The following is a 21772-nucleotide window of genomic DNA, read 5'->3' as shown; positions in this document are numbered from 1 at the left end:
GTGTTGGCGGGACGTTGCGTGGCTCGCTGCTGCGAGGAGCGGACAGTGTGAGCTGGGTTCCTGCTTGCTGCGTGGAGTCTGCGAGACATCGCGTATGGACGCGGGAAAGGGGGGGGGGGGTGCTGAGGGGCTGCAGCACCCCCATCTGCGAGGCTCCACTGGCACCCCCCGCACCCCCAAACGCAGTTGTACTCGCTACAGGGTGCACTTTGAGGGTTTGTGACTCTGCAGACCGTTTACATGCAGAAAAACCTTCATAACACACAAGGGCACGGGTAATAACCAGAAAAGCATGACATGGGACCTTTAATACAAATCATTGATCTCTCTCTGTATGTTCTTGATGCTGAAATGGCTGTATAGAGTAATTAAGAACAATCTGAATCACTATTGAATTTTTTACGATTGTCATTGATGAGCATTTCTCCAGCACAGAGGCATAATTATCAGAAAATTCGTATCAGATTTGTTCTGGACATGATGTACATTCTTGGCTGTACTTTCATATTGACAACGTGCTGAGACAGTGAGACAGAGAAACTATGAAGCTATTACCTGCACGCTGCTAGAGCCTGGAAGGTGTTGTGAGGCAGTGTCTGTTTCTTGATGTCTAGCAGTGATGGATTAAGGTACAAAATGATTTATAAATTCCGGACGTGTGCGGAATTGCATTTTAAATGTGCCTCTGTCCTTCCGCCTTTTTCAATGAAACATGTATTTATTCCTTTATGGGTAAAAATGTCTTAGCTCTGGCATTGTGGCATGTTCAATAACATCACAAAAAAGTAAACCAGTCTACTGATTAACTGTTAAATAGTGCTGGATAACTGAATGGTCAATATTAATAGTGAGCTTTACATCTGTGAGCTGAATGTAAAATGGGATTCCCAACCATTTCTCCAGGGTTACTTTCTGGCTCCTGTCCAGGGCTTTTACATTGTCCTGCTGTTAGGATCCTGATGATAGCCTACCACTGTGGCAATCTAATGCAATGTTCCTATTAATTAAGAGCAGTTTGTTCTGTATCATAGATAGCAAGAAGATAACCAGGGGAGAGACAACATAGATTGGATGATTTACAAAAATTCCATCAGTCATTTGTAGCAGTGTCCTTCCTGCCATGCAAGACCCAGCCTGAATATTCTTCGGACACATTATTTTTAAAGTAAATTAATGGCATCATTAGGAGGCATACTTACAGACAAAACAAGTTTTGTTTTGCATCTGTGACTTTCTCTTTCATGACAGGAAGTCTGTAAAGTCACATTACCTGTTAGTAAAAGGAAATCATTTTCAGCAGAGCTTAACTGTTGCTCATTAGTCCTCATTGTAGACTCTGAGCTGCAGTGAGCTAAGACCTTGACAGCAGTTTTTCTGTATTTCAACAAGCGGTTTAAGCTCTTTTTTTGTGTATATGCATCTCCATTTTCTCATGGTTGAGTTTATGTATTTTATGTGTGCATGCAGCGGAGTGTGGTGGGAGTTTCAAAGGTGAGTCTACCGGGCGAATCCTGTCTCCTGGGTATCCCTTCCCCTACGACAACAACCTGAGGTGCACCTGGACCATTGAGGTCAACTCTGGCAACATTGTCAGGTAACTCACGGTGCTAATAACATTATTGTATATTCATATATTGCATAAACTGTACTGTATCTTTTGTATAAGAAATGTGTTTGCTATTAGCTCTCTATAACTGATGTATTCAAAACTTCCTAGAAAAACCTTATATGTTCAATATTTAAATTACAATTTGCAATCATTTATCAAAATATGCAAATTGTATTTTGTGTCATTTCTTATCAAAATAATATAATTGGGCCTTAAGTTATTAGTCTACTAAAAGGAGTTATATACTGTATATTGGATGAGATTAAATGGATTTGTATAATAAAACTGAAGGGAATCTGATTGACGTTTACATGGTTCATGCAATTTATTCACAAAGTAATTGCCTAAAAGTAAACAGATGTAAGTTGATTTGAATACATCTAACATTATCTGAGGTCATCCTTACTTGACCTGAATTTCAAAGACCACAATAGCTTAAAGGTTTTCACGAGACGTTACAAAGTTCAGTTAAGATTTTAAACATGAACAAGTCTCCTCTAAAGCAAGGTGTCATCAAGAGAAACAGCCTGCAGCAGCTCCATTAACAATGATTGGGAGAGGAACTTTGTAGACGCTGTGACAGCACCCAGAGGCATTTTCCAAGGACATGGAAGCATTTTTTTTTTGGTTGAGAGCTCCTACGTAGTATTACTGTGAAATAAAACCCATCGGGACTTAGAGGTCGAAGTAAACATGGTATGATTTCATAAAGTCAGCCACACATTCTTTGTCACAAGACCTGCTTCAGGCTATCTCTTGATGAGATCTGTGCTATCATATTTCTAACTTTGGCAGAAACTGATTGATGATACCAAATCTCAACTGAAATAACCGAAAGCAGGGGACACAGTTAATAGTTAGATCCCTCCTTTTAACTCAATTTAAGTTCAGCACTCATTTTACTTGCCTTCTTTAGAAAACTTGTTTTCAAAATGCACATCACATTATTCCCTGAGTGAATATAGTGTCATATAAGCTTAATTCGTCTCAGTCTGATCATATTTTTAAAACTTTAACTGACTGAATTAATTAAAAGCCTAAGCTAACAATCTCTTGTGTCTTTCGCAGTCTCCAGTTCCTTGCGTTCGACACAGAGGCGTCCCACGACATCCTGAAGGTGTGGGATGGGCCTCCTGAGAACGAGATGTCTCTGAGGGAGGTTAGCGGCTCGCTGCTGCCTGAGGGCATCCACTCCACTCTCAACATCGTCACCATACAGTTTGAGACTGACTTTTATATAACCAAGTCTGGCTTTGCCATCGACTTCTCCAGTAAGTATTTCCTGTTGTTTTGTTGTTTGCTCATAGTAAGAGTCTCTTTGAGGAGTTAAAGTTTTTGGAAATGTAATGATATCTCCGTATAAAGCGTAGTATCTCTATTTGTACAGACATTAAGTGTATATTCCACAGAGTATGCCTAGCTCGTAAGGAGTTAATACAAAGTTGGTTTCAATGTCTCCAAAATAATGAAATTCTCAAACTGAAGCTTTTAATTTGAACATTTCCTCATGCCCTGTGGAACTCTTTGAATTTGATGTAACCTTTAACCATGCTTTGATGAGCAGTGAGTCCCAGGTATTCTACAGTTCCCTGCTGTTAGCCTACTCAAGCACTCATTTTCTGCTGATGAATAGTTTCCCAACCAAGTAAATAAGTACAGCAGTTCTATGTTTGAGTGGTATTAATTGTATTCATTACTCTAGTAAACCGGCACGGAAGCATAATGTTGAAATCAATTACATTGGGACTCTGCACGTGTTTTAAGTGAGAATCGATTCTGAAGATGCATACAGCACTTACATTCCTGGATTGCCCACGGCTGGTGGTAATCTGGTTTTGTTAAGTGAATTTCTGCAGACCTTCTGCAATGAGTGACTGTTTCTTGTGGATGGTATGATGTTCTTTAGGATTGGAAGTATTTTCAGTTTAATAGCAATTTGCAGTACGATTTCTACAGAAAATAAGCCTTGTTTTTTAAGTTGAATTACGTTATGCCATCAATCCGAAGATGGTTACACAAACATTAATTGTCTATGTAGAAATTAGGTCAAGTGTATCTTTATAATTATAAGTTAAACTATTATGATCCCTTCTATCAAAGTTGTTAAACGTATTGACTCGTTTTTGCTCCTACATTTTCAGATTAGATAATAAAATACAGTGTGATGTCTTATAATGATCACACATATACAATGTACACAATATGATAACCATTTCCTTTTAATACTTTGATCTTTTTTTTTTCATCATGTTTTACTTACAACACCAAACTTCAATATACTTAATTGTGTTAAGTCTCTTAATAACGTCTGTCTAGATGGGAGCATTTGAAGAATCCATCAGATTTGACCAGATCATGCCTGTACCTCTGGGCTCCACAGCTGTGCTTTAGAAACAGATTAGGTGATCACAGCAGGATTCTGACTGATATCAGTGTTCAAACCACAGTTTCAGCTTGACAGCTGTCTACTGTGGGATATGAAACTCCTTGTTTGTGTGTGCATGCATGTTCACTCATGAAATCATTGATCCCCTGCGCTCTGCATGCTCATGTGCACTTGTGTGTGTGTTTGCCCCTCAGGTTCGCTCGCGACAGCTTGCAGAGATCCAGGTATTCCCATGAATGGTAGTCGCAATGGGGAAGGGCGGGAGCCTGGTGACTTGGTGACCTTCTCTTGTGATCCGGGATATGAATTGCAGGGGGAGAGCAGAATCACCTGCATCCAAGTGGAAAATAGATACTACTGGCAACCCAGCCCTCCAAGCTGCATCGGTGAGAGAGGGCGACATGGTTTGAGTTAGAGAGGGGGAGAAGTACGGGGGAGACTGAGAGGTACATGGATGGAAGGAGAGGGGGAGAGAAGGAGGGAAGTTTGCGGGATCAGAGTTACAAAATAAAGATATTAAGAGGAATAGTGAGCAGGGGAGTTTTCGATTTAGTGTCTGTAGCAGAAACTAATTCTCTCTCACTGATGTCTGAAGAATATGGGCAGGATAAACAAAACTCTTCAGAGTTGAGTTGGTGCCAAGTCTTATGTGGACAAATCCACTTCACTAGCCTTTCAAAGACTGAGTATTCTCCGCTATTGTTCCCGAGAACAATGTCTTATTAGAGCTTAACAGCTAATTACTTAACAATGCAATTCGAAATAATTACACCAAGTAGGTCTAAAGAAACTTGGATGTCGCTGCCAACGCGTCTGAGGTTTTGTTTCCTGGCCATAAAAGGCCTAGGTATTTGTCTCGCTTTGCAATTACAAGATTACATGACCAGTCTCTATGAGTGAAAACATGATTTAAATGTCAGCTTTCCTTTTGGAGCTTAAGAGCAATACACTCATCATGTTACTAAAAGTTCTTCATAGTAAGCTGGCAGTTGATTCATCAAACTCAAAGAATGACAAGAAAAGCCTTCTGTGGGGATTTAAGGTTTAGAGTGTCCTCTGACATGCAGAGGCACTCAAAATGTCATTTTTAATCATATAAATATAATCCAGCCAACTAAATCATAGAGCATAAATGTCAATTCACACTATTTAATTAAGTTGTCTTAATATCTTGTTAGTTTCATATCTGTGTCAGTCCCAAGGAGATCTGAGAGTCACATAGGAAACATTTAGTAAGATGATGTAGGAAGGAGCAATAATCAAGCTCAACAAAAGATGTTTGCAGCAGGTCAAGGACACTTTTTGACCACTGTGTGCCTCTGCCTCATCCATTGCTTCTTCCTTTTTCTTCTCTCAAGCTCCTTGTGGTGGAAATGTGACTGGATCTTCAGGATTCATCCTCTCTCCAAACTACCCAAACCCCTACCCACACAGCAAAGACTGTGACTGGCTTATTGCTGTGCACTCTGACTATGTCATTTCCTTGGCTTTCATCAGGTAAGTTGAGCTGCTTCAAATGCAATTTTACATTCTTTAGTTGCTTGAGTCAAAACATATTGGAACAACAACATTAAATGAAATGATGGTGAAACTCGATGTCTTAATATCCAGATGATGTGTGGAAAAACAGACATATTTTGTCACAGTTGCTTTATTTATTCTTTAGAGCAAAGGTGTTTGATACATTCCTCGCACGTGTGGATCACGCAAGTTCATTTAATTGGAAAGAAAAATGATGGCCTTTAGGTACATGCACATGGTCCAGTAACTTAGACTTGGAATTGCCTGTTTTCTGCAGTGGAACCAGCTATAACATCATGGTATTGAGCAAAGTTGGCCATGTGTGTTAAAGCAGAGGATCTGAGCTGGAGTCCAGGTGTGTTGGGAGATAGGGGGGGAGCAGAAGTGCCTCTACAGATACGGTATCTAGAAGGCAGCTATCCTGCCACTTTGCTGAAATGTGGTGAAACAAGATTTCTAAAAAACGGTATACACTGTATTGCAGGTGTGATAAGAGTGCATCTCATTTCCTAGACTGAATCACACTAAGACCATAAGCCTTACATGATTAATTGCAATCTAAATATGTAGTAGCAATACTGGCAGAGCAAACTTACGGATGGGCCTGAGGGCACTTTTCATGGACCCTGTTGCTCTTGACTGTTTTTTTTCTAGTCGTTTTTATGAAGAGCTGGAGAAGCAGCGTACATTGCCTCTATCTGCACTGTCCCTTTTTCTCACCATGTTTCTTTTTCAACTTTGTCCTTCAAAACAAGCATCTAATAGTTAGCACAATGCTGCTTTCTCCCATGGGAATGCCAAATGAAAGGATGGAGTTATGATTTTAAATTGAAGTTGCCTTGATCCAACTCAAATGCAATTATCTCCAAGCTATTTACATTTTTGTCATAAACCATGCTCATTATTTTGAAAACAAATGCGCCGCTCTCTCTCACTGCGGCATCTGATTTGATATACGGCGTTACAATATGAAACGATCTTTTCACACAGCATTGCCACTGCCGTCTGGGAAGATGTTGTGCCAGCGCTCTGTCACAACAATTTAATCTCTTCTCACCTCTTGGGGGAGATCTTTTTTTATCTCTTTGTCTTGAGATGCAAAACAAATGGCTTGGCATGACTCACTCCTAGCACTGAGGTGCACACTCATTTTGCAGCCCTAATGCATACAATCTGGTGGTTAAGATTGGGCAAAATAATAACAGTTTTATCTAATTTATGTGTTTCTTTCATTTGTAACAGTTTCAGTATTGAGCCCAACTATGATTTCCTGTATATCTATGATGGGCCAGACAGCAGCGCTCATCTGATTGGCAGTTTCCAAGACAGTAAACTTCCTGAGAAGATTGAGAGCACTTCCAACTTCATGTACCTGGCATTTCGCAGCGATGGCTCTGTGAGCTACACCGGCTTTTATTTGGAATACAAAGGTAGACCTTTACGTTTTTTTTAAACAGAATGTGTTCATATTAAAGCAAGGGATTTTTAGATGCAAACGTATATACATGAAACGTAAACATTACGTGTTTAAAGTTTGCTGCTTGACACACCTTCTCTTTCTAATGGTAATGCAAGCTGTGAAAATAGCCTGTATCTATTTCCACCGCTTTAACAGGTTAGGTAGTGTTACATTAAATACATACTTGCAGCCTGAATAACTATTTAAACCTACGTATTACAAACCCCACTCATTTTAAACACTTCTGACTGCTCTAAAAGCTTTGTTCTTTTGATTGGCAGCAAAACTGCGGGAGGCATGTTTTGATCCAGGGAATGTGATGAACGGCTCTCGAATGGGTACTGACTACAAGCTGGGATCTATGGTGACATTTCATTGTGAGGCTGGCTACCTGCTACAGGGCTACTCCACTCTGACTTGTGTCATGGGCAACAGCAAGAGACCAGAGTGGGACAGAGCCAAACCGAGCTGCCAAGGTGAGTGAGAGGCAACACTTCTAGATTAACAGAAAGCCTGAGTAGTCCGAGAGCTTGCACTGCAGCTGTCAATATTTGATTACTCTGTGATGAAACTGGGACTCTGCTGTGTCAAATGATGTTATGTGTGGTCTGTACTGTACATGTCCATCACAAAAAGCTAGACTTAAAGGAGAGAATCATTTTTGTATGATGTAGATCATTTATTGTTCATTTTAAATATGAATAAATTAAAAATTAACATTTAGAAGACACACTATGTTCAAGCCTGGTGTTGTCATTACAAACATTCATTATATGAAGGCAGGAGTCCCTTCATTATGTGTAGACTGAACAAAAAAAAAATTATGTGTAATAAAACATTATAGACTTGTGTGTTGTGTGTGTGTGTGTGGTGTGGTGGTTGGTGTGTGGGTGTGTGTGTGTGTTATGTGTGTGTGTGTGTGTGTGTGTGTTGTGTGTGTGTGTGTGTGTGTGTTGTGGTGTGTGTGTGTGTGTTGTGTGTGTGTGTGTGTGTGTGTGTTGTGTGTGTGTGTGTGGTGTGTGTCGTGGTGCTGTGTGTAGTGTGTGTGTGTGTGTGTGTGTGTGTGTGTGTGTGTGTGTGCTGTTGATGTGTGTGTGTGTGTGTGTGTGTGTGTGTGTGTGTGTGTGTGTGTGATCGAAAGGAAAGCGACAAAACATAGCTTATCAGAGCTTGAAGCTCAAAGAGGACACAGCACAATTTAAGCCTGCAGATGCACGTTCCCAGACGGCACAGTCATTGCCTAAGTAGGAGATGAGGGAAGAAACAACAAGTGCAAAATCCTTCTGCAAAGTTATAAGAACACTTGATACCCTGCATCCTTTTAATGACAATTTAGAAATATTAAATGATATGAATTCTCAAAATCAAGACTCATAGTCAACATAACAATCATAACAATTACAAAAAACAAAAAATGGATTTGAATCATGACCTTAAAATCTTAAAATGACACCCCTAGTATTCAGACGTCATGAGAAGAAAACTCTTTAAACACTAAACTTTCAGTTAATCTAAGGCTTTAAAGCTAATTTACACTGCTTAGATTCTAAGCAGTGTAATTAGCTTGAAAGAAATGGAGTGTGAACGAAAGCAATGTAAATATATTCATGATATACAAGGCACTGGCAAGAAGTTAGTCAACCTTTTGTGATTAAGTAAAATCAAATACTTTACCACAATGTTTTATTTTCTGTTACTGGAAATATAAAATAGTCACAATGTTTGATGGTTCTATAGAGTCTAAGTCTGCAGAATTAGCTTATGGTGAAACAAAACAGTATTTGAGGCAACCTCATAAAGTGTTCTGTTGGAATTTTATAGTTTTACAATTTCACAATGTGTTACAAAGTACACAACTTATAGCAAATATGAACTGTTTATATTATTTCACAGCCAGATCTTCAGTGTAACTCAACCCCCTAAGCTTTTCCGTATCTCTGTGAACCCAGTGTCAAGGGGAGAAGTGAGAAAAGATGGGAGGCATTTAAAGATAACGACCAATCTCTATCTTGTAGCATTACACCATTTTTAATACTCCTCAAAGTATGCGATCTGCCAAGGAGGAATTACTATTCATTTTCAGCTGTGGGGAACAGGGGCTCTCACTCCATGGAGCAATTCATTACTTTTACAGTTGGCACCTGTGTAACTTTACTGAACAGCCCTAGGGTTACATGCGCTACCAAAATGTCCACCAGCATCACTCTAGTTTTACTTTACCAGAGGCTAAATGTAATGGCATCAGCTGCCCCAGCATATGGTCAGCTGCTGTGCCTTCACATTATTTAGCAATTAACTGAAGTTGAGAGTATTTCCCAAAGAAGCAAAAAACACAATTAACTCTAAAGGCACACTGTGTGAAATTTTGGGTGACCTATTGGCGGAAATTCAATTTACTTTGTTTTCATTAATAATGTGTATTCAGCTAAAGCTAAGACTCGTTGTTTTTAGGAGCTTAGATTAGCTCTTTATATCTACATAAGGAGCGGGTCTTCTTCACAAAGTTCACAGTGTCTATTTTCAAAGATGTACATTTCAGACCATGGATAACAAAACTGATTCAGGCTGACATTATTGGCTGATAGTAGGCTATCTTATCACTGTGGATGCAAAAAGGGGTGCAGTGGACTGTGTTTTCAGAACTAACTCTGCATTTAGTTGAAAACCTGTAACATTACATATATATTATGTAACATGTATTACTTCACCATAATAAATATGTTAATAGTTTTACTGTGTATTTTGTTCCCTGAGTACCAGATACATTTAGTTAGCTACATTCTAGCATGTTGTAAATAGTACCACTGCATTCCTCGTCCTTGAAAATGTAGGATTAGCCACCAGCTTAAATGGCAACCTGAATATCTTAATCATCATATTCATGACATTTTGAGAATAAAAAATGTATTTTATAAGGAATTGCAGTGTAACCACTTCTCCTTTGCATTACACTCCCCTACTAGAATGGGGCCATTAAAACATATCTTGAGAATCCCTTCTATTCTGTAGTGCGGCTCTCACCTGCTGCAGATTGACAGTACAGTGTGACCTCCTTCTGAACAGCAGCTTTCTCAAATTCCTCACCCAACACGACACTATGGCTCCCATTCTGTCTGACAAATGAGCATGAATCAGAGTCTCACTGCAGTCATCACACACCGGTATGTTTAATTACTCCAACAACCAAATGTGGATAAATTGCTGATCCATCATCCTAGATTAGCGCCTCTTTTCACTTTTATTCATCTTCTCCTGCTCTGGTCCATGAAACAGCAGTGACATGTGCATAGTGTGGCCCACGGGGGTTTCAGAGCAGCTGGTGACAGACTCCCTGCGACAAATGAGTGTGTGTTTGTTTACTGTCGAGGCTCCCCCACATAATGGCTCCCTCTTTCAGGTCTGAGGCTACTACGTTAAAGGACCACTTGGCACATTAGGTACATCATTAACAGCTCCAGAAAGGACTCTCAGATGCGACGCAGGTGCAGATCACACAGCTTATATTTAGGAATTTAGGAAGTTTGCAGGGGTATGACTTTTGGTTTAAAGCTAATAGTTGTTTTTTTCTTTAACATGTGTATGATCCCCCTTGTGAATGGCAACCTCATACCTTCCTCTGGCGTTAGAAGCACTGTGTTCCTCTTTACTGCATGATTACATGAATAGTAGTCTTTTCGAACATTCCAATTTTATACATAGAGTTTTTATAGTTCTTATCAAGATTGTAAATACATGTCCAAGAGTGTCATAGCAAGGGCAACTGGACTTGAATGTGCACAGTCCTCTGAGGGAAAGCGTGTTTCAGCTGAGGAGTTGAACACAACTTTCTCAAAACATGCTGCTGGGCGATACGGGCTGATTAAAGTCGAAGCGTATGGAACTTTTGTGATTTTGTATTTTGTTGATTGATGGTGTTTTCATGTATTTTGAAGGCAAAAAGTACTTTTCCTTGCAGGTTGTTTTTCTTTTAGGATTTATCCCTGTAAACACAACTCCGACTTCCTTCTCTGTCATTTTACAATTCACTTTCCTTTTGAAAATGTCCCCAAAGTTTCTCTCGTGTCAAATTCGATTGGTTTGCTGGTCAACATTATATTTGTCAGCAGCTAAAAGTTCAAAAGTCATTTTCCAAGTCACTTGTGATATCAATTGCATACCTCTGCATTTTTCCAGCTCCAACACATTTTCTGGTATTGTAATCTGGTAACACTGTTTCTCTCTATCTTCCCTTCCTGTTCCGACAGCCCCCTGCGGAGGTCACCTCACAGGTTCAGAAGGAACTGTGCTGTCTCCAAACTACCCACATAATTACACCAGAGGCCAAAGCTGTGTCTATGACATCTACGTTCCAGGGGACTTTGGTAAGCTTTCAAAGCATTATTTTCACAGAGTGGGATATGTAAGTCTGTTCAACAGCTTCTTATGTTGTGTCGGTTTCCAGAAAGGATTTTACAATGAAGTGAAAGGAGGTGGCTAAGTGAGAAAGGTGTCTGTCTTTTTGTAAAAGATGAGGACAGAGTATATTCTAAACCAACACAATGTTGGGTGACTGCTGTAGGCTGTTTCCCCTCTAAAGTATGACTTTGAACACAAACTAAAGAATTGCAGTGTTTGCTTGCAAGAGGCGTTCAAGCAGAATAGTATCAGGTTTAAAAAATGATTGTGCTGACAACAACAAAATGCTCCGTTCGTAAGGTCAAACAGACGATGGCTGTGGGCAATAGATGGGACAAGCAAATTCCAAGGTTTATCCAAGACTGGACATACATAAAGCAGATCTGAAGAAAAACCTTGATGTACTTTTGCTCAATATTCCATGTTTGCCATAAAGAGCTGTAAAAACCGTGGCCTGAGGTTTTGATTCCGTAAAGCCCCGTGCTTATGAACACAGATTAATCCCCTGTGTGGTGATCCAGCTCAACAGTTTACATCCTCTGTTGCCATCTCCCACTGCTCATGGAGTCCAGGCTTTTTTTCTAAATAACTATTGCATTTAAATGCAGCCTTTACTCAAACTCCCTGCACAGCTTAATGGACTGTGCAAGTCGCCAAGCAACATTCCCACCTGGGCCTGTGAATTTATTCCAGGGAGTGCAGGCACGAAGGCTATTGAAAAGTCTCTCTGATTATGAACAAGACTTCTGTGGCGTGACTTGAGGGAAATGTATTCTGATGAGTAGACCAACAAAGCAACTGGGTTTCACAGCCCGGATAGAGCAAATTGAAATTGTTGGGACAACAACTATGATATACAAAAGGAATACTACATTTCCTAAAGCAATGTGCCCTTCATTTCACTATAAATATGCGTCTTGAATACAACATCTAACTAAAACGGACAATGCAGCTCCACCAACATCTCATGGCTTCGAGTTGTGAAAAACAATGCTCTGTAATGACAAAATGGAGCGTATTTGCACACAGTATAGTCAGGGTACACACACAGTACAGTCAGTGTATACAGTACAATATATTGCAACATAATTTATTTTCATTCAGTTACCGAAAAGTAATGTACCGACAAGTAATGCATGTGGAGTGTCCATTTTTGTGTGTTTTTAACCTCCGTTTAAAATGAACTTGGATACATTCTCTATTCTCTTAGAAGCTTGGCACCTGAGTGTAGCCTGTACACAGTGTGATAGCAGAAATCACATTTCAGCGTCTGGTATACAGGTAATTGAAATTTCTAAGCGCCTAGGGGAAACAACCAAACGTGTGTCCCAGTCTGTCCCCAACATGAACGTGCTATAGGACTTTGAGACATTATGTCAACCTGGTTAAACTGGTATAGGTCAGTGGGAAAACTCAGGACTCTGGCCCAATGGCACAAGAGCTTTAAACAGGTCTGGCCTTGGAGGGGGGGTTTTCAGTATTATGTGGATGTATGTTTTTCTTGCTGCAAAGGTACAAGGATGTGTATATTAAAATGATTCTGCGAAATGATGTCGGACAATGTGGGCCGGTCGGATAAGTCACTAGCCCCCCCCCCCCCCCCCCCCCCCCCCCTAGCCTGAGGTACACTGGGTTAGTCTTTCTACATTTAAGTTGAATCAATTGTGAGCTCTCAGTTATTGTTGTTTGTATATGTGATAATATCAGTGCCATCACATTTGAGCTGTGGCTGCCAGACTGGCAAACAGCTATCCGTATAAGGGCTTACCTCCTGTAAGGCTGATCAGTATTCAGATGTATTACTTTAGCAGGCAGATCACAACTACATTTTGGTGGGGATATTATGAAGTTATTTGTTGTTGTAGTTCTTTGTATTTATTGTTGTAGGTCTTTGGTTTGGAACAACCATGAAAACTGATCAAATCTGAAGATTCTTCGTCTGCTGAGTGTTTATGATTCTCAGGTTGTCTGCTGAAAGAGTTGTGTAAGTTTATACATGTTATGGAGGTTGGTAGGTATTTAGTTTAGTGGTATCATATTAACAGTTTGTGTTGATGTAATGTATTTTGCACAAGCTGTCGTGCTGTCTGACTGATTGAACAGAGCCTTTGGATGGGTGCATACCTCCCTGTGTCTGTCTCCATGTTCCTTTAGACAGCCTTTTGCCATGCCAAATGTTGCAGCTGACTATACTAACATAATGTATGCACATAATAAACATCCATCCACAACATCATAATGCGCCACAGTGTAATTTAGTTCAATTTTGCCCTAAGCATCCCCTCAATCATACAAATAAATGTATGTTTTTGCATAGGACTCGCTGGTCCCCCATAACACACATTTAGATACCAAGTTGTATTCTCTTTCCCTTCCCATGCATGTTCATATAGACATGTATGCGCTGAATTCCAGTTGATGATCATAACAATTATGAGACATTTTTTATCTGGCAGTCGACACAGAGCATAGGCAGTAAAAAGGCTTTATAATCATTGGTGAGCCATCATGTTTTGGTATCTCAGCACTCATACTTATGAGCTGTGCATATCCTATTCCAGTTTGCACCATTCAGACATCATTAAGGTACAATGTGCATCTGTCTTGCCCTTTCTTGTTGAATTATTCTGTTAGAAATAATGGTTGTAGTCATGTTTCAAACAATAACTCGCCTCCTTTTTTAAAACCGATGAATTATTCATTTAACACAACCTTTGCCTAGGGCACTGCTTGTAAACATAGACATACAATGCCCCACAGGAATTCACTCTTGTTTACATCAAGGCCGCTGGTTCGTGTGCAACTTTTTTGCCTTACGGCCCGTCCACACAGCGGCGTGCGTTGAAGCTTCCAACGCTTCTGCCCATTCACTTTGAATGGGGTGACGTCACTTTTAGCCGAACTGCATTTTGGGAAGCGACGTGGAGCGTTGCTGGCGTTGCTCGCTTCAAAAGTTGAGCAATGTTCAACTTTTGACGCCTCGATGGAGGCGTCAGCCAATCTAATCATAGGCCAGTACAAGCTCTAGCCAATCAAACCGCGTGCTTGTGTGTCTGGGGCGGGAGATTCATGTGATTGGTTGTTGGTCGAGTGTCAGACACGCCCGCCGGCAAGCGTCAACGCACGCCGCTGTGTGGACGGGCTGTTACGCTTTCACCTCTGCATAATATGTTGAATGACAGTTGAAATATTTTGACATCTAAATTGTGTGCACTGGTAAACAGGCTGAAATTAATAATAAAAAACATTTTTTATCATTATCATTTTATCTATGACAAAAATGCCAAAGTAAGCTTCAAGGTAAAACATTTTTTCTTTTTTCGCAGCTTCACTTTGTATTGTTTGTATTTAGCCTTGAGGATTTGTTTGTTTGGTACAGCATCCTTTGTGACGGTTTGATGGCTTCAGAGAGGAGCACTATTCTTCCAATTAGCCATATGTCTTGTATCTACTTTCTCTTTTGTAATGTAACATGTGCTTTTTTGTTTTGAATTGTGTGTAAAATATCCCCAAATTAGATATAGCTACACTAAGCCTACATATCATTAGCTTTGTAGATAACCTTTGAAAATCTACTTTGGATCTAAAAATCTCATACAATTTGATATAATTGTCAGAATCCATTCACATGACTGAGGTTTAAAATGTAACTCTTATTGTTCTCCTCACAACACTCTGAAATAGTATCACTATATATTCCTCCAGCTCTTGACATGTAGCAGATATATAACCATCATAACTCTATGTATTTATGGTTGACTTTACAATAGTTGCATAATGAGTCGTTTGGGAATATAAATTCATAAACATTTAGTCACTTCTGTTGATCTGCTTAAGGCTTTTTTATAGCTCCAGTGTATGTGCCTACATAATACTAAAATCAACATATGCATGCTGTTTGCCACAAAATGTGTCAGGGGGTGAGGCGGCAGCATTGACAGATTGCAGTAATAAATCTGGGCTGTAACAAGATGGACAGAGAATGATTGAGAGAGAGCCTAGGAACGGTAAAGGGAGTGAGTCTAACGACGAAAAAGAAGCACATAGATCTTGGTTGAATGTGAGAGGCTCAGAAAGAACAAGTTGGATGGAGGGAGTGATAATGAGTGAGAAAGTTATAATGAGCGAGACTGGGAATGAGAACAGGGGGAGAGAAACAGAGTGCTGCTGAGAGCGATCATAAAGAACGTTGACCCTGGGGGCTGATTGTTGACTCATCAGTGATGTTCGCTGGAGAGTAAGATAATGCCTGGGGCCACCTTGGTACACGACTTGCTACATCCCACACAAAACCATTACTGTGTCTGTCTGCATCAGCTCACAGTTGATACACGACTCAGTGTGATTAACCTAATATGAACTGTGAACTCGGATCCGGCCCCACCTTGAACTTGTTTTTTCTATAGGGCGTTGCCAAGCTTCTAGGAAATGAGCCTGGCATTAAAGACTTTGGTAGTGGCCAAACAGTGTTAATTCTTTGACAGTCTGTGACGTCATGTGGGCCCAAAACGAGTTTCTCAAATTGACTTACATGGGAAAAGAGAAGTCTGTAAATCAGCATATATATATTTTTTATATATCAATATTCCAGGCTTTGATGGAGCGGATTTGGAGGCGGGGTTTAAGGACAAAACCAGTACCCATGCAAGTCCCCAGGTGATCTTGGTATTTTTATACAAACAGTCAAGCCAATGTTTTGCTTCATAGGAACTTTTTTAGGAAAAGATAAGACCCCGCCTTCAATGCTGTATCCAGTACTCTTTTTACATCCACAGGCTTTCCACGTAGATTTGTCTCTGGATTGTGTACTCGGTGTATGTCAAATTTGATTGTCCAGCACTCAGTTGAAAGGCTGCATTGACTGGTTTTGACAACTTATATTTTTCAAGTTAATGAGATGCTGTTTACCGGTTGAGTGTCTGTACACTTTTTTTTCAAATCAACAAGTAAAAATCACGATGGTAAAAGGTACATCCAGCACTAGTGTTTAAAGTAGCAGGGAACATATCCTTTACGTCATCCTACCTTCTCTTCTCTCTCGAGGTGACCATTACTTACAGCTTTCAGTCCACAGAGAGGAGATTTACCCCAGATAGAAGCCTAATGGACTGTTTGCAGGTTCTGCCAAGGTGCAGCCACATACTCTGTGCCAAAGAGGCTGATACAATTTGACTGTGATAATGGGACATTAAAAATATATGCGTCTGTGCTGGCATACAATCCCTCTGGTTTCTGTAAATGAGGCTTGTGTATGCTGTCACAGCCCAAGGTCTCAGAAGACCTGTACTGCCACAAAGCAGAGACGACAGGTACATCTTCCATAATTCATAGCCAGAAGGACAAACATATGCTGACATTTTCCTTAACTTTTGCTTCTGCCTATGCTGCGGGTGTCTTTAACACCTTACATGGACTTTTTGCATATTTTGCCTTCAGGCAATTGTAACCAAAACAGTGGCTGTAGGCAAACATGGGCTGGGCTTACATTCCAGTTACATTGGGAGTTACAGGAAATCTACTCTGGCTTTCAGGTAACATGAAAAAGCAAATGGACCCCTCTCGAGCCAGTGTTGGTTTGTTTGTTTGCGCTTCTGCAGAAACATGGCGGTGCAAACATGGTGAGCTCCATGGAAGGACCTTCTTCCTATGAAGATATGAAAGGCTTATTCTAAGCTAAAAAAACACAATATTTAATTCCGGGTTATTATACACTAATGAAAACAGTTGTGAATATGATATTCAGTTAATTGTAATAGATCCAACTAAACACTAAGCATGACATGTTTCAGTGGTTTACATTTAATCATGGCACTGCATATAAATGACAGCTACTCTTTTACAACACTATAAGCAAAATGCCAGGTAGTAGTTGTTTAATTGGATGCATAAAAAGAAGAGGAGAAAAGCCGGGGCTGTATAGAATCCTGTCACCAGACTTTCAGAACATTGACAGAAAGAATCATTTTTACCTACCGCGTTTTTTATTCACCAAGATGGTTTGCAAATATGCTGGCTGTACACTCTGTTTACCCTCTCACAAGATGTCCTCTTCATCTTACCTAAAGAATAATTGACTTCACTGACACTGACACTTGACGTTGGATGGCCTCGTTCAGCTTGACTGTTGGATAATATCCCTTTCCCTGTCCCTTTCAGAGTGAAGGGCAGATGGAAAGAGAGGCCAAATTCATTTATATTTTCGATTATTAGTTTTATCATTTTACATGAGAACTAGAGCCTATGCTTTTACTGTTATACTCCATATAAGATACATATCAGAATGTCACCAAGAATCGATGTACAAGCTTTTGTTGCAATTTATCCATATACATAAGGTAGCTTTGTTTCCATTTATGCTAAACATGTTTCATGCCTGAAACATGGAGAAAGTGGTAATCTAATTCACAATCTTCCAATAATTCACATGGTTGAGTGGTTAGCCGTCTGGGTAGTACATTTCTAATAATTACATCACAGGAAAATAATCTCTGTTTTTATAGATTTATTTAGAAATCCATATCCAGTGAAATATAATGTGGTAACCCTGTTATGGTAATTACTGGTTGTGATAGTATACATCATTGCTCATCTAAATATTGTAATACTAGGTGCTACTACTTTACCACATTGTCTAAAGCCAAATTGTCTAGTGGTATCAGTTGCTTGACTGCATTGAAATAACATGAATCCGTCATGTTGTGAGGGGACAATGATAACCTCCGAGATCCCATACCTGGGACTCAAAATGCTGCTGAAAAACATAACCCGCAGGCAATCCAGGAGCATATTTGTTTGTATAGGATAACATAGCAACAGAGAAAACCTATACTTGCAGAGGCATTATCGACTTGCTTATTTGAACCCAACCAATCATACCGAACATATAGAACATCTATGTTGCTGCTCAGAGAGACAAAAGATCATAGATGCTGGTACGCAATGTATATTTTTGTTCAATAAGACCTGTTGCTAGAGTACCAGTGTATATATAGGCAAGATACACTAATTCATACAAAATGATCTCAAACTTGCACTGGCATTTATATTCCTTGCAAGCATACATTCGTGTTCTGATAAACCATCAACTTGACACAACCAAAAAAATATGTTCCATTGGGGCATACTCATTCATTTTGTAGAGGGATATCAAATAGCAAAGGGGACAGAGACAATGGACTGAAATAGCCTTTCTAAGATTATGACATTTCTCTTCTCTGCTTTATAGTAATGAGCCTGTCTGCAGCACACGCCCTTGTTTTTGACAGTGAAAGGTCCTAAAAGCTGAGTTGATAGGAAGCCAGAAGAAAACAGAAAAGTGGAGCAAAAGTTTTTGGTTTGGAAGCTACACAATATACATGTTTTTATGTAGTGTAATAGTGCCAGGTGTTTTCTTGGCACACATTATTCTTAATACCACCTGAGCACCATTTAGACCCAACCGTCTAAACTTTTTTCGCATGCATACTTGAAACAAGACTAGTCTCAAAGCACTCATCTCAAAATGGTTCCAGGAACATGACAGTGATCTTCATTTCCTACACTTCCCTGCACTTTCTCTAGATCCCAGCCTAATGCAGCACCTTTGAGATGTGCTGGCAAATGGATTTTCACAGTGTGAATGCACGGGCAAATATCTCTAGAAACTGTGTGTATTGAGTCAGAATGTACCAAGAAGTAGGAACCATTCCTTTGTTGCATTCATGCCTCAAATAATTTAGATTGTTTTTGACATAAACATCTCTTATGCAACTCTTGCTAGGTGTATTTTATGAAGATCATTTCTAAGTGATAAATGTATGTGACGGTGCTCTCTTTCCAACCCCTTTATATCCTGTAAATGACTCCTTATATATGATCATCCAGAATGTATTGCTTTAATCCTATGGTTAATTTAAACAGTCCCCAATACCATTCATATCTGTCAGAAGGCCCCCAAGGAATGAAGAAACCATCACAGCTTCTTGTTACATTTATCAAAATGACTGCTTTCAAACTGAAGGAGAATTAGATTACCATCACATGAGACTTGGATCAACCTGTAGTTATACTTTTTTTTCATCACTTAAGCCCAGCAGGCATAGCGATATAGAATATAAAAATGCATGAAACTCATCATCTAATACCCAAAGTGGTGTCCGACTAAAGCGACTTAATGCTGTGGGATAATTCATGTTGTCCATTGTTCAAGTGCATTAAGTTACACTACCATGACTAGGCCCAGAGGACAAAAGATTCATCATAGTCCTGCATAAATTAGGTAACAAGTTTACAATGATTTATTGACTTAATATCTGGACGTGATTACAGCAAAGGAGCAGATTGAAGTCATGCATGGCTGGCTTTGGATTAGAGGCAGAAATGAGCAACGCTGTACTTGTGAGAGTGTGTACATGTTCTCGTGTGTGTGTGTGGTTGTGTTCACAAAGCAGGGGAGAGCAGCCTATTAAACACAGCACGGTGTTAGTATGCTAATACCACAGCAGTGAGCCGTCCCTAAGGGGAAAATCATCTCTTATTCAGACCCTGGTTCAGCCATAGGCAGCCTCACTATTCAACAGATAAAGAAACATTTATTCCTGTGCTGCTCTGTGTGAGTTCACCTTTCTTGTGTCCAAACATGTGTGCAGGTTGTCATTTGACTTTGGCCATTGTGAGTTCAGTGAGGCACCTTTTTTATAAACACATTTTTTGCAGAATGACAAGAATTGATCCCTGAATTTAGTTGTTTGCTTTGTGATCAGCTCAATCCCCCATTGCAGCATTGCCTCCACTGGCTGTTAGGGGTGCTTTGCCTCTCAGTTTTGTTTCTTACTCTGCCTCTTACTCTCTCTCTCTCTTGCGGTGTCCGTCTTAGTTATGTGGCTGGTATAACAGTTTTACAGTGCTGTACTGCGAGGCTACATGCCAGAGGAGAGCCCAACTGCTACTGCTTAAGTGAAGACGACAGGAAGCTGCTCCATAATTCATAGCCAGAAGGACAAAACATATGCTGCCATTTTTTTACCTTTAGCAATTGCCTCCGTTACCAGTGTGTTGTTTACACCTTTTCATGAGGGTCTTGTGTATTTTGCCTTTGGGCATGCAGATGTAGCTAACACATTGGCGAGAGCTATTACTGGCCAAAAACAGCCTTCCTTTGTACTTAGCCGTTTTGGTCATTGGAAGTCTGCTCCTCACATTTTGATCCACTTATAGTTAACCTGCATTTATACCAACTAGAGTGGCTACTTTAAACTGGTTGTAAACCTGTTACTTTATTTTGATGACACATTTAATTAAGTTGTGTTTACAGTAACTTCTAGCATTTGTATTAGTTATAATGTTATTATGTTGTTATAATTACATCTAATTTACAAACATTTAAAAAAGTGTTACTATTATTTGTGATATTAAAATAGTGAAAGTCTAAGCAACACATTAGTATTTACTGTATGAGATGAGATCTTGTTTTTCTGAATAGTGTGTCTAACAGCCATCCCACACACCGGATGAATTTGGGAATTCAATTTTGTTTAAGGGGTTAAATATCAGTTTTTTAAATCATTTTATTTTCCTAACCTTGTTCCCTTAACAAATACATCTTATGTTTTAGATTGTTTTCCTTTTTTTCTAGCTTGTAGCTGAACACAACCAACTCAGTGCCTGGAGCCTGAGCTGCAGGTTGGGTGTGAAAGATTTTCCATATGATAGGGATGGCAGAGTGTATGGTCAGTTACCTTGGTGTTGTGATGGGGGTTTGCCTAAACTGTAGGAGAAGCCTGTTGTGTCCTTTACATCCTCTCATTTAACATCCGACTGTTGTTGCCTGATTGGAGACCAATATAAGCTGGCGTTTGGGAAAAACATGGTGAGCGTGCTGATGAGCTAAATGTTACAACATTCGTAAACACCAATTCTCAAAGAGTCGAGAGTGAGGGAGAAGCAGTTAGTAAGAAGTAATGCACCAACATAGAGTACTGTACTATTTAGCACACATGTGGCATGCACAACAGAACAGACAACAACCTACATGTTACCACGGTAGTGATCCAGTCGACCATGTCTATTCATTTGGTTAGAGACAGATCTGATTATTTTCAAGGTTGTGTACACATCGATACAATCAGGAATGCTTGATTGGAAATATTCATGCAGGAAATAATTGAGATCCTTCCAGATTAATTATCATAAATTCGCTGTTAGTTAGTTAAATGAAGATAAGAATGAATTATTTCCTTTGTAATAAATGATGATGTTCTCACATAACATAAATTATAGAAGTTTGTTTAAATTAAAGGTCAGACTCTACAAAGACATTGTCCAGATGCCCTCTTTGTGCAGTTCACACACCATGACGTTATTGGCTTGATGGCTGTACCTAGTAACATGAGTACTGTGGAAATCATTTTCCTCTGTTCTTCTG

At 39.7% G+C, this 21772-nt stretch overlaps 1 protein-coding gene across 3 annotated transcripts in view; it reads left to right on the top strand.

Moving 5' to 3' along the window:
• Positions 1-21772, top strand: part of LOC117537447 (CUB and sushi domain-containing protein 3-like) — a 268893-nt gene that overhangs the window by 120948 nt on the left and 126173 nt on the right. For all 3 annotated transcript variants that reach the window (XM_034202669.1, XM_034202670.1, XM_034202668.1), the window contains exons 25-31: positions 1468-1594; positions 2678-2880; positions 4190-4381; positions 5354-5492; positions 6759-6946; positions 7257-7451; positions 11220-11336. In XM_034202669.1, the coding sequence (XP_034058560.1) occupies positions 1468-1594; positions 2678-2880; positions 4190-4381; positions 5354-5492; positions 6759-6946; positions 7257-7451; positions 11220-11336 (1161 nt within the window). The remainder of the gene's footprint in view (positions 1-1467; positions 1595-2677; positions 2881-4189; positions 4382-5353; positions 5493-6758; positions 6947-7256; positions 7452-11219; positions 11337-21772) is intronic.

The sequence above is a fragment of the Gymnodraco acuticeps genome, unplaced genomic scaffold, assembly GCF_902827175.1.
Source record: "Gymnodraco acuticeps unplaced genomic scaffold, fGymAcu1.1, whole genome shotgun sequence".
NCBI lineage: Eukaryota > Metazoa > Chordata > Actinopteri > Perciformes > Bathydraconidae > Gymnodraco > Gymnodraco acuticeps.
The sequence above is the reverse complement of the archived record's forward strand: the minus strand, read 5'-3'. Positions and strand labels throughout refer to the sequence as shown.